Source organism: Nipponia nippon, unplaced genomic scaffold, assembly GCF_047370975.1.
Source record: "Nipponia nippon isolate SJK-2023a ecotype South Korea unplaced genomic scaffold, ASM4737097v1 scaffold_2, whole genome shotgun sequence".
Classification (NCBI taxonomy): Eukaryota; Metazoa; Chordata; class Aves; order Pelecaniformes; family Threskiornithidae; genus Nipponia; species Nipponia nippon.
In genome coordinates this window covers 120507903-120521427 of record NW_028262336.1, presented here as the reverse complement: position 1 = coordinate 120521427, position 13525 = coordinate 120507903, and the positions used below count along the sequence as shown (strand labels likewise).

Here is a 13525-nt window from a genome sequence, read left to right as displayed (position 1 = left end):
ATTTAAACATAAATATGCCTAGACAGAGATACTTAACTTCACATTTGACAATGAAGCCAAGGAGATAAATCAATAAAACCCCATAATGAAGCTTAATCACACAGGGAAAAAAAACCCACTATTTATTATTCATTAATGTGTGACAGCTCCATTATTATCAGTTTAGAGGCAGGAGCTCAGTTTCCAGACAGCCGGGTGCTGATGTAGCATGCCTGATAAAGGCTTAAAAAATAATGCCCTTCACACCATTTATCAGTGGGAACTCTCTGGTAGCCACTTGGAAGCTTCTCTTCAGGGCTCCTGCTTCCAGCAAGTCATGCTGAAAGGTAGGATTCATTTGGAGAGAGCCCAGATGCGATTAAGAAGAATGATCCAAGGTCTGTAAAATGTCGCTTACCAGGAAAGACTGAAGGAATTGAGGCTATTTAAGCTAGAAAAGAGAAGACATGCTGTTAGTATCCAAGCCTATAAAAATTACCTATGAAGAGGGGGGGAATAAACTGTTCTCCATACCCATTCATGAGAAAAGAAGTTGTGAATGGGCTTAAACTGCATTTGGATTATTTCGGTTAAATGATGGGAAGAAATTCCTAACTGTAATGACTATTAAGTACTGAAATACATTTCCTAAGAAGGTTAGGAAACTGATGTTGTTGGAGGTTTATAAGAACATCAGAGATGAGTACCTTCAAGGATGATTGGGTTTAGCTGACCTGTGTTGGACAGCAGTTGGACTAAATGACCTTTAAGTTCCGTACATCCCTGCTCCTGACTGGTCTATATTGAAAGGGATTTGGCTTGCCAAGGTTAAGGATTTGCTTTTAAATCTTTCCTGCCATACCCAGTATTACCTCCTTCAAGGCATCACTAGTAATCTGTGCGCAACCCACTCCTCCCTTCTTGTTAAGGTTATGGGTACATGGGAAACAAGTGGAGGCCTTGCAGAAAAATCATTTCTGTCCTAGAGGGGCTCTGGGTGCACAGAATGAGTCAAGTTACAGAGAATCTTAGTTTTGATTGTGTGGTGAGGGAACTCAAAATTTATAAACCTAGTTGAGTGGGGAAGTCCCTGTTTAATCACATAAATGATAGACAACTGATTTCTCAAAGGTGTTCATACCCCATTCATTTGTATTTAATTCATGAGAAGTTAATTACGTGGGAGTGAATTTCTGTTGACTTGTCAGGACTGATTTCCAGAGTTGGCATCCAGTTCTCCCACAGGCTCTGTGCATGAGCCCAGGCAAATGGGTGGATATGGCCCCCACTTCGTCGTCTACAATACTCATGTAATAAAAACTATTTTTGTGAAAAAACATTCATTGCTTCCTGCTTTGTGAAGGTCCTTTCTGCAGAGGCAACCCAAGTGCAATTGGCATCATTCTTTAATCACATGAAAGCAGTCGCAACCTGACCAAATATTTTTATTGGATTGGGCAATGGTACAGTTAGAACAACATATTTTGTATGTGTGCCTTGGTGATAGACAGCATGCTCTACTGTTTACTACAGTCAAATCCCTTAGTCCATAGCATTATTTGTTTTTCGCTGGCTGTTGACATTCCCTTCCTTGCTTCAAAGGAGCGATTTCCATTTTTGAAGCTTTGGATTATGAATCGTGTAAGGATTTCTACTTAGTAGTGGAAGCAAAAGATGGAGGTACTCCAGCCCTGAGCGCCGTTACTACTGTGAACGTAAACGTGACAGATGTTAATGACAATGCACCAAAATTCAGCCAGATGGTCTACAGTGCAGTCATCAGCGAGGACGCCGCCATCGGTGATTCCGTGATAATGGTGAGTGAGGCCGTGGGCAGCATTTAGGCAAGATGAAACCCTCTGCCATGTGACCTTTAATAAAATACCGCTGCACTGGTTAATAATGATCACTACTGCATCTTGAATCACCCAAACTGTTCTGTAGCCAGTACTCTGCGTCTGCTGCTGCTTTCCAGGCTGCTGCCAGTTTCACCCCAAAAGAAAGCAGTAGTAGTACCATTTATTTTTAACCCCGATATGCTGTCAAAAAGCAATGGCATGTTTAAAGCATTGCATTTCATGAGTCAGTTAGAAACAAGTTTTATTGGAAAGGCAGAATTCAACTTTTTAGTGAAATACCTAGTATTTGTGTAGTCTGGCATGCAGTGTGCCATGCCCAAATCTCACAGTACTCTCATCTTGGAACTTGTGGATCCAGAAAGAAGGCATTGTATGGAATATTAAGATTAAAATATTCTGTATGTTTTAAGGCTGGAATTCTGAAAAAGGTCCAAGAGGAGCCTCCTGTCAAAATCTGATTAACTTGCTGCTTGGCTTGATGCTGTAGAGGTGTGCAGTTCAGATGTAACTAGTCTGATAGAATATGAAGTCTTACTTTTTGGGGTGTTGAGCAATTAATGTAGCGTACAGATGGCTTAATATTTGTTTTGCTAATTTTCACTCTTCTCTCAAATAAGTTGATAGCAGAAGATCTGGACAGTCCTTCCAATGGCCAGATTCATTTTTCCATAGTGAATGGGGATCGAGACAATGAATTTTCAGTTGATCCTGTTTTGGGACTCGTGAAGGTTAAAAAGAAATTGGATAGAGAAAGGGTAAGACATGTGGGACTTCTTAACTTACAATGACTTACAGTTGTGTGTTGATCTCAACTCTGCTGCTAGCTTGTTTTGAAGAAGCTTCTTTTATACTCTGCAACGATCAGCCTAAGATGCTCCAACAGGTATTTGTAATGTTGTTCCACTTCTTCCCATCCCGACCCTATCCCCAATCCTATCTACAAGCCAACTGCTCTGCTAGCATTCCCATCCCACACCAACACAGCAGCTGAGGTCAGATCGGGGAGAAAAGCAACCCTGGATTTCTCCTGTGGTGCCACCAGCAGCTGTTGCTGTGTTAATGAGCTGCCTCCTCTCTCCTGAGCGTGCAAGCACACACGTGCAGCAGTGTGTGCAACAGAGTGATTACACCATACTCCAGATTGTGGCACCAAGCACCGAACTGAGACCTCAGCCATTAATTAGCACTCTGCAAAACATGTCACTTGGGAGGTGATGTTATGAAGTGGCCAGGCTGTACCAAAAGTGAAAGAGTGCTTCATTAAACAGATTCTGCTGCTTTGTTTGCTTACTAGATTATTCATTCAGGGTGATTTATCACCATTTTGCCATAGCTAGCAATTAGCAGCTTCTGGAAAAAAACAAACAAATACAATTGCCTGTGCTACTAGCAGGGCAGGAGAGTGCTACATGGCTTCAAAAGTCCTGCCACACATAAAGAAATCCACGCTTTCTGCCCCTGAGCAATGCATCCGTGAAACTGGAGAAGCTGTTTGCTATCCTCAGAATGTGGGCTCAGCTGGAAAAGCTCTCTACTGGAAGCAGGGCTACTGCTTAAAACAGTGGCAAATATCCTTTCTGTATTATCAGAAAGGCAGGATTAAATTGTCAGTGGTGGCAGAATGACTACTGCAGACTGTCGAGGACAGGGAAGTAGCAATGGCTGTGCATGTTATAAATGTGCTGCAATACATTTCTCTTAAGTAGCACAGGCTTAATTTCTTAATATGATTTTATTTAGTTTCTGAAGCGTACTCATGTACATCTGCATTCAGACACACACTTTCACCCTCACCGGTGTGTGCATGTTTAATGCCAGCTCTGTTAGATCTGCGTTTTCCAAAGTTTCCCTTGGTTAAAATAAGCTGTGATATCGTCTTTTTCTTTGCTTCCTTGGCACATTTCCTAGACACAGGTGTTTCTGACCCCTTCAGGGAAAATGATACATGGTGCCCCATCTGCTGTATATCCCCAAAGGCAGTGCTGACTCCCAGGTTTCAGTGGTTTAAGGAAACTCATTTCCAGAGCTATAATCACATAGAAACCATGACTTTTGCCACCTACTGTACTGGGATACATGGAAATGAAAGCAAACACACACAAAATTTGGGAAAGACCCCACAAAACTGCCAATCTTGACTTTAGCTAGCAGTAGAAATTACAGCTCAAAAGGGGCAAAAAAAATTAGTTCTCTGCCTCAGTTTCTTGACTTTCCATAGTTCAGGATTCTTCATGCCTCCTCTGCCACTACACCCCCACCAAACTGCGGTCTTTCTCCTCCATACAACCCCTCCAAAAAACTGTTACCTTTTTCTTTAGCTTGGTCCCGCATCCCAGAAGAACCCCCTTGTTTCATATGTTTAGCCTGTACTCCTCCCTCCTACCCAAATGACTTTTATTTTTCAAATGGCTTTGGATGTCCTCTCACCACAAAAAAGCACCTTTAACATTACATCGGTCCTTTCTGCAGGGGCATGTTTTTCCCCTTTCCAGCCCTGCATCTGGAGTGGGATGTTTTATCTGGCACATGTTTTGCCCTTTGCTCACTCCCCCATAGAAGGATTCATGGGCAGACATGCCAGCAGCTCTCCCTGGGGAGCGGGGAGCGATATACAGTGAAAAGCAGTCGTAAGACGTAAGGAGGCTGACATAAGGATGCAGTTCATGAAACCAAACTGTCATCCGTAAGCTGTGTGTAGACAGAGCTTTTGCAGATTGTCACATATGCTCACACCTCACACACGGGCACATATGTGCATAGAGGGCCCAAGGGTGATGCACTGAACTGCCCACACCGTGCTCAGTAGTTTGTGGCTGTTGCAAACAAGTATGCTCAAAAAACCCGTATCTTCTACTGAATGGTGGATAACATCATGTTGCTACAGAGACTGTATTGTCCCTAGTAGTCCCAAATGTTTTCCAGTGTGTTTAAGCCAACTGTCTGTGAACTTTTTCTTGGTTCTCCATCACCATGTTAGAAACACTGTGTGTCAAACTGAGGTTGGCTTTAATAAGTAATTTATACAATATCCTGAAAACCAACCGTAAGATAAATAGAATCAGGTCACATATCCCAGCTGACGCCTAGGAGAGATGAAAATGTTAGCTACAGCAGTAATGGCTGAGTTTGGATATTATCCATCGTTTATTTTTTGTCTGCCCCTTTGTTTCAGGAATGCATCATCTGATACAGTTATTTTAATACAGTGAAGCTGTTATATTTATTGATAGCCTTATAAAACAGAAGTTGGGACACAGTGTGGCAATAAACAGGATAATGTTATACTAAGGGCAGGGAAAATAATGAGGCCAAACAGCTTTCCTTAGAATATGGTAGGTGGTGCACTGGGTGTAAAGAAGATGAGTTGAAATTTAGGACCGTTTTCATGATAATTTAATGTTTTCACCTTTTTGCAGATATCTGGTTATTCATTAGTTATCCAAGCAAGAGACAGCGGCACCCCTCCCTTGTCTTCATCAGTGATGGTCAATGTGGACATTTCCGATGTGAACGATAATAGCCCTGTATTTACTCCAGCTAACTATACAGCTGTAATTCAAGTAAGTTTATCCTGCACATCCAAAACTTCTCTGACTTTTAAAATACAAAAGCATTTGGTTTCATTTAAGTAGCTTTTGATGTTTTATCTGCCAAAGATGTATCCAGTGATCTTATTTAAAGGAAAGTATAAACATGTCTTTCTTAACTCTTCGGTAAGTTTCTGTTTGGTGAAGCTCTTTAACCTCAGCATCTGTCACACATTTTATCATTCATCGCTGTTGTGCCAGAAATTGTACTCTGGCCTCGAAAAGTCTGAGCTGGGTTGAGTTGGCACTTCTTTGCACCTTGCTCAGGGTGCAAGTCTTAGTGGTTACTCAGCCCTGATCAGACACAGTATCAGGCAGAGCTCATCAGTCCCTGGAGATGTGGCGGGTACCTCCGTCTCTGCTACCAGTCCATGAGGTGTAAGCGGTGCCAAATAAATGCTGCTTATGAAATGCTGTCTTGAGCAAAGAGCATTCAGTTGAATATTCTCAATAGCAATATGTGGTGTTTCATGATTGTGATATGTATCATTTTAATCCTTTTCTTTATACGCTGTGTATATGTGTAAAGGAAAATAAACCAGTGGGCACAAGCATTTTGCAGCTGGTAGTGACAGACAAAGACTCTTTTCACAATGGCCCCCCTTTTACCTTCACCATCCTCACCGGCAATGAAGAGGAGGAGTTTACACTGGACCCTCATGGCGTCTTGAGATCTGCAGTCATCTTCAAGCACATGGTTGCAACCGAATATGTGCTTTGCGTGCAGGTATGGCTTGATTTTTGCATCTGCTCAGAAACAAAAACCCTCACAGTGGTAGGTACATTACCCATATGGGTTGGTTTTAATTGACTGTATCCTGAGTAAATACCATGCATTCCAGTTTACAAGTGCACAATATGGTGTATTTCATTTGATTTCCTTAAACCTAATTTTGTATAAATATAAATAGGTAGCCAGCCACCTTTCCAATTTCCTCTGCATGAAATGGATTTTCTGAGCAGAGGCTGTTATGATTTAAGATTTTCATCTTTTTTTTTTTTCTGTAGCTAAGCGAGGAAAATAAGCAAAAATGCATTACATACATATAAATACACCACAGAACAAGTGAGAGCAAAATATTGTTCTAGGAAGGAAAATCACTTCTGCTTTTAAGTCATAAATTTAATCATAAATTTTTGGAAGCCTACCAAGAATTCATGAAATCACATTTCCAAGGTCAACTTAGCTTTTAAAGAATGTGAAAATAAGACATGCAATAGAAGTCCAGCTCAAACTTAGCTTTAGAGTCATTGTTGAGGAACTTTGTAGCCAGGTTAATTTTGATTACAAATAACTGTAAATCTAAAAGTAATTTGTCCGCATTCCTCAGGCCTGCCAGAGAACACGTAGTAGGGTTCAGTAAATATGCAAGTCTAGGGAATGAACTACACCTCTCCATTGAAATGGGATGTGGTCCTCTAATCTAAGTCTGAAATGCAGGCTTCCTCCACTTCTTTACTGGGGCTGATTTCTCTAAATACAGCCTGTTTGCTCCTGTACAAGCACACTTAATGCTGTTCGTAGCAGTAGCATCCTCAGTTAGTTTCAATTCAAAAAATATAAACTCTAGTGCTAATAGACAGTTCAAATCAAAGTCAGGTTTTACAAGTTTGCCATTTAATATTCCTGCAACCCATTTTTTGAGCCTTGTAGGAAAATAAAAAAAAACCTCACCTCTCATTCTTACCGTGCCTTCATCCTAAAATATCCTGCTTTCAGGGCAATTTGCTAGCCAAAGTTCCAGTACAGCCAAAATTGGGCATTGGAATCAAATTTAAGCAGCATCCTCTAGCTATATAAATCCAAGTATGTCACATAAATGAAATATTAGACAGACCACTATGTCTGAGATGCACCAACATGTTCAGAAAACCATGCTGTTGGATTCTGGAGGCCTAATTCCTCTGAGTATTATTTTCTTTAGGGATTTCTGCAGTGAAAACATATTTTATAGTTTCCTGTTGTGTATAGGCCATAGAAATGTTTCTTTCCATTAATATGTGCCAGAGTACTGCTTTCTGCTTTCCACCATCAGGTTCCTACTCTGTTATATGTATAAAAAGTAACGTTAAAATTGAAAGTGGACTGGGATGTAATCTCTGTGCATGTACATGCGTATGTGTGTGCACACGTACGTAAAATCTTTTCTTAAATACTCCATCTAGCCCTTTTAGGAGTAAGGATGAATGATTTTTAGAATGTCTCAGAGTTACCAATCCTTTTGTAGTAATGTCCATGTCACTATTGCCATCCTGTCTTTTTTTTTCCTTCGGCTTGTAAATTTTTCTCCACATGTCAAAAAACAAAGATCTTTGAATGTGTGCTACATCTCTCCCCAGCGGTATTTTAGTTTTCTGTTCTTCTCTGGAGCAAATAAATGTGTGGAGCAGTATATCTTAATAGTGACTTCAATGAAACATTTTTCTTAGTGCAGGAAAGGACACTGATTCAAGTTTGCACACCTTTCTGTCAAGATGGCCTTGGGTTTTTTGTCATACTTGCTCTTTTACTCTCTAGAAAAAAAGTGCAAATGATGCTATCATACGTGCTCTGGGTCATACAGTCATCTGTCCAAGTGCAGTGCTGCTCTCATATCTTACTGTTAGTAACAGCACAAGCACCCTATTTCATTTTTGGAGGGTGATAAATTTTATTTATTTCAAGCATGTTTCTTGCCTGCTTCAGGTAAAGTAGTACAGAGTGCTGTAGAAAAACTCTGAACTCCCTCACAGCCACACAAACTAAGCAGGGTCTGAAACACTTTGGCGCACACCAAGCAATGCAGAAACTGATGCTGGTATTTCACTGGGCTTCAGTCTCTTTTCCAGGGTAGAAGTGAGCCCAAACTCCATTTGGTGCAGAATATACCACATTCAAATGGCTCTGTTGTGAAAAGGAAAAGCGATAGCTGTGGGATCCTGGGAACATTTCAGTTTGAGTAATGAGACATTCTGCTGACATATTTCTCTCTGCAATCCACTTAGATGAGATATCTGTGCTTCCCTAAAGAGTTTGCAAGTTCCACCACTAGAAATGGCTGAGGCATTTCTTTACATACGTATTTTGCAAATGCATTTGGGAAGTTCTCTTGAGAAGTTTTCAGAATTACTGATGCTGTGAAAATATATAGAGCAAGAAGTTATGGTTGTTGGCTGTGTTGTATGTGTGTTTTATTTTGTTGGTTTTTTGTTTTGTTTTTTTTTCTAAATTACATTAGGCAAAGGACTCTGGGAAGCCTCAACAGGTTTCCCACACCTACGTTCAGGTGAGGGTTATTGAAGAGAGCATTCACAAACCAACAGCCATTCCACTGGAGATTTTCATTGTCACAATGGAAGATGATTTTCCTGGAGGAGTCATTGGGAAAATTCATGCCACAGATCAGGATGTGTACGATGTTCTCACATACACACTAAAATCAGAGCAGAAAAGTTTGTTCAAGGTCAACAGCCATGATGGGAAGATCATTGCCCTTGGAGGGCTTGATAATGGCAAGTATGTCCTGAATGTCTCTGTCAGTGATGGCCGGTTCCAGGTACCCATCGATGTTGTGGTCCACGTTGAGCAATTGCTACAAGAAATGCTGCAGAACACAGTCACCATCCGTTTTGAGAACGTTTCCCCAGAAGACTTTGTGGGCCTTCACATGCATGGGTTCAGGCGTACCTTGCGAAACGCTGTGCTCTCCCAAAAACAAGACAGCCTACACATCATCAGTATTCAGCCGGTGGCAGGCAGCAATCAGCTTGACATGCTGTTTGCAGTTCAGATGCACACTGGTGGTTTCTATAAGCCTGCCTATTTGATTCAGAAGCTTACCAATGCAAGGAGACACTTGGAAAATGTGATTCGTATTTCTGCTATCTTAGAGAAGAATTGCTCTGGACTGGATTGTCAGGAACAACACTGTGAGCAAAGTCTATCTATTGATTCACACTCCCTGATGACCTATAGCACAGCACGAATTAGTTTTGTGTGCCCCCGCTTTTACAGGAATGTGCGCTGCATGTGCAATGGTGAGTACCGCTCCCTTTTCCCCTCCCATCTTTCCACATTATGCAATAGGATCGGTTTTATTCCTCTGATGCAGATTAGAAGGGGCATTTCAATTCAGTCCGTTAAAGCACCACTGGCTGATGTATTGTGGGAATTGATTTCTCAGTCTTGGGAAGAATTGTTCGTGTTTACTGATGTAAATGGAAGATGATGAACTTTGGCCTTTTACGACAAAGACCTCTTTCCTGGAGGCTCTGTAATCAGAGCCATCAACCAGCATCCAGGGGAGGGGAAGAAAAGGGAGAGGAACGGAGAGGAAAGGGAGGGATATACTTTCCCACCAAGTCTGTGCCACCACTGGAATAAACCTGGAGTGTGACCATAGCAGAACAGCCTGGTTCACTGTGACGCACCAGCAGTCTCCAAGGAAAAGGACCCCAGGCCTAAGCAGTGCAGGTGGAAAGGCCTTTTCCAGTCCCATTTTTGCAGAGAGGCATGGAAACCAATTAAGTATTTTATTAAATAACTGCAAGCAAGCACTATTCCTGACCTTTAATGCTACAGTAGGTGACAGGGTGGGGTTTTGGCTGGGTTTCAGGCTGCTCCACATTTTGGCAGAGATTTCACATGGGTTTATATGACAAATAGACTCAAGAGCCAATCTTCCTTGTGATTCTGCACTTGGAGTATAAAACCTCAGGCAGTTATAATAATAGTTCTGTTTCTTTTGTTTGCCAGGCTATTTGCTCCTCATTCCACTTCATTTAAGAGTGGAGAAAAAAGCTGCTGTAAAATCAATACATCTAAGTCTCCCTCATCTTAAGCGCACATGCACACATACACACACAGAGCAGTACAAGAATTCAGCAGCTATGTCTCTCAGTAACCAACCTTTGTTTCTACAGCAGTCAGCAGGACTTCGTGTCCTACCATCGACTTCAGTGAGGATGAAAGTAGGCATAAATTGCATAAAACTTAACCAGAAATCATTGTCTCCTGCGGCACGTGAATAATGCCATAGAAGTTCAGTTCTGTAAAAATATCAGAATTCTGTATCTGAGGTATTTTCATGTACATTCAAAAGCAGGCTATCTGGTCAATTTTTAAGTAATACCATTATAAGTTTCAGACAGATGTATCTATTATAAAAATAGTCGACGTTTTGTTACACATGAAAGGCTCTGAAATAAAGGATTTTCACAGGTTTAAAGGGGACAATGCTGCAATATCCTCCAGACAAGTCCAGGAGCCAGTGCAGGAGCGCTGTCTGCAAAACACTTTTATATTCTCTAAGTCATAGCTTTGTCTCATTTTTGTACCAAGAAATCACAAATCCCCATCTCCATTGGGATAGTGATAGCCCTCACTGTCAGAAATTGGTTTTCTTGCAGCCAAAATTTTCACTGTTTATAATTTCATTTCACTACTTATTAAAGTCAATAATAATGTATTATTCTTTTCAGATACTAACAGTAAGTGGATCTGCCTCATAATCCCTTAGCTTAGCTCTAGAAAAAGGACTTCACAATGCAGTACAGTTCTGATCCAGCAGCTCTCTCCTTTTTCCTCCCTGCACAGCAAGTTTGCACTGGAAGCGCAAATATTCAGCTGGGACAGTGATTTCCAAATTTTTCTGTCATGCGCTAGTCAATCCTCAAAATGCATGGCAGGCTGATGGAAAGGCAATGTGGTTTTGCAGACCGTCTGTGGTCCCAAACCTCTGGACCATTTATCATGGCCTTGAAGACTGCTGTATGGGAACAGTTGCAACAGGCAGCTTGTCCTGGTCCAGCTGGAAAGCTGGATGGGTTCCCACAGCTCCCATTCGAGCCACCTTGTGCTGCTTTCCCATGGGCAATCCACAAGCCTTCAGGTGGGGTTGTGCATGTCCAGTCTACCATCCAGCCTGTAACAAAAGTGTCCAGAGCTGCTGATTTAAGTATAGCTACCAGAGAAGTCAAAGCCTTGGTGCCTATTGCACAGAGATAAGAGATCTTGGTGGGAAGTCAAAAAATGCATGCTTTGCCCTTCTCCACGTTAGTTAATGCTCCAGCCTCTTCTACTGTTTTTAATTAAAGGAGCCACAAGAAATATCTTGGTATTTAGGTAAACACACAGACACACACTGTGTTTTATCACATAGGAGGTAACACAGACTTCTGAGGGTATATTAATTAGAGAACATATGCATAGTTCTGCTTTCATGAAGGCTAAAGACCAGGCCCAATAAAAGAGTGAGAAAAATGCAAATATTTCTTTGATCAGTAGTTCTTGGACATGCACATAAATGCAGCAAGTTAGGAAAAAAGAGCACAAAATATCAGAATAATTTTTTTTGGCTTGTTTAACAAGACAGCATTAGCAAAATATTATCAGTATAATAAAGGTATTATACTTCCTTTGTTACTAGGATAGTTTCATGATCCAGTCCAGTAAATATTAATAGCTTGAATTATGACAAAGCCATTAAAGTATCGCATATGTTTCCCAAGATCTGATTCAATTATGACCCAGAAAGCTTGAGTTTGAACTGATTCACTTGTTCTTGAAATATGTATCATACTTGGAGTGTTTTTCCCACCGGCAGATGTCACAGATATGCACAATTTATGCATGCCAGCTGTGCATAACTTACCTAGATTACCTTTCTGAGCAAACGGAGTTATCTAACATGAAAATGCAGGGAGACTGTAAAGCAGGCAGTGAGTGAACTTCGGAGCTTCAGCAGCTCAGTTCTGGAAGAATAAGTTTGAAAGTTCAGGTGCATCAATCTAAGCTTTTAAAATCAATAAAATTGAACTGAAGAGTTTTCCAATAACTGACTGTCTCCTTAGATTTCTGGCTCATCTGCTTGTGTTTGTGTGAAAAATATTGTAACAAACTGGGGTTTGTGCTATGCAATTGCCAGTCTCCCATCACATGACGTGGGGTATGGAAACATCTGTCAGTGCTTGTGGGAAATAAAGATAGGAGGTCCGGAATAAATATCTTCATGTAAAAGAGCTCTCATGACGTTCTCATTTTTCAGAAGCAAAAATCTATTCCGCATTTTTATTTTTCATAATGCAAAGTAATTCTTTTTTGTTGAGACAAAGATACAGGGAAGAAGCAGGTTTTCTTGGGACTACTTTGCTATAGCGTTGTTCTTCATTATAATCTTACAAAAGTGAGGTTACATTAATATGTTTATGGGAGAGGGCTGGATTGAAATCATCTTGAGAAATGTGGGTATATATATCTACATCTGAGCTGGTCACTCCAGGCCCCATTTGCAGACAGTGGAAAGAATGAGGTATTTTTAATGATGTGATACATCTCTCCCTAGATGTCTGAAATCAGTCAGATGAATCATGCCCTAAAGTTAGATGAGATGAATTCCATTTCAAGTGTTTAATATGGTTCTGGCTTAATAGTTTGAAAGAATTTTTCTAATAGACCCAGAAGTGTTCAGCAAAAGTGCAGACACTCACATCCACATTATTTAATCAAGTGAATAGCAGTCTTGGACCACTTTCTCATGAAACCAGGCAATTCAGACTTTATGGAGCCACTTCTAGGATTTTGTGAATGTTCTGACAAAAGGAAATCATAGACTAGGATGATCTGCTATTAATATAGGACCCAATCTTCAGAGGTGGTTGGTGTCCTTAGCTCCACAGAGCACACGCTGCCTATTAAAGAGTCCTGGGTGTTTTGCAGGATTGGGCATTAGGAACCCAATTTCTATGTGTACAATACCTCTTCTCCCATTTTCAGGAAGCGCACACATACTAACGAGCCTCGAGTTGTCCTGGCAAGGTAGCCAGGAAGACTGAAGGTGTCCTGCCTGTGCTTGAGAACAAAGAATTGCAGATAAATTTGATAGATTTGATTTGGCTGTAGTCCTTTTCACATTGCACTTATGTGAGGAGAGTTGTTTCTCCCTGTGAATATCCCCCATTTTGAGGCCCATGCTGAGAATGCACAGTCTCATATAAAACATGGGAGAGCTGAAGCATCAAGCGGGGGCATGACTGTAGAATCAGGGCAAGTGTTATCTATCACTTAAGGGGTCTTAAGGGAAGCTGTGATCAAGGAGTGGATGGAAGAGGTCAAATGTCTCA

General features: G+C 41.0%; 1 protein-coding gene across 6 annotated transcripts in view; it reads left to right on the top strand.

The window, feature by feature from the left end:
• Positions 1 to 13525, top strand: part of FAT3 (FAT atypical cadherin 3) — a 323469-nt gene that overhangs the window by 272057 nt on the left and 37887 nt on the right. For all 6 annotated transcript variants that reach the window (XM_009470374.2, XM_087758042.1, XM_087758041.1 and 3 more), the window contains 5 exons: positions 1582 to 1796; positions 2456 to 2593; positions 5255 to 5398; positions 5955 to 6152; positions 8644 to 9442. In XM_009470374.2, the coding sequence (XP_009468649.1) occupies positions 1582 to 1796; positions 2456 to 2593; positions 5255 to 5398; positions 5955 to 6152; positions 8644 to 9442 (1494 nt within the window). The remainder of the gene's footprint in view (positions 1 to 1581; positions 1797 to 2455; positions 2594 to 5254; positions 5399 to 5954; positions 6153 to 8643; positions 9443 to 13525) is intronic.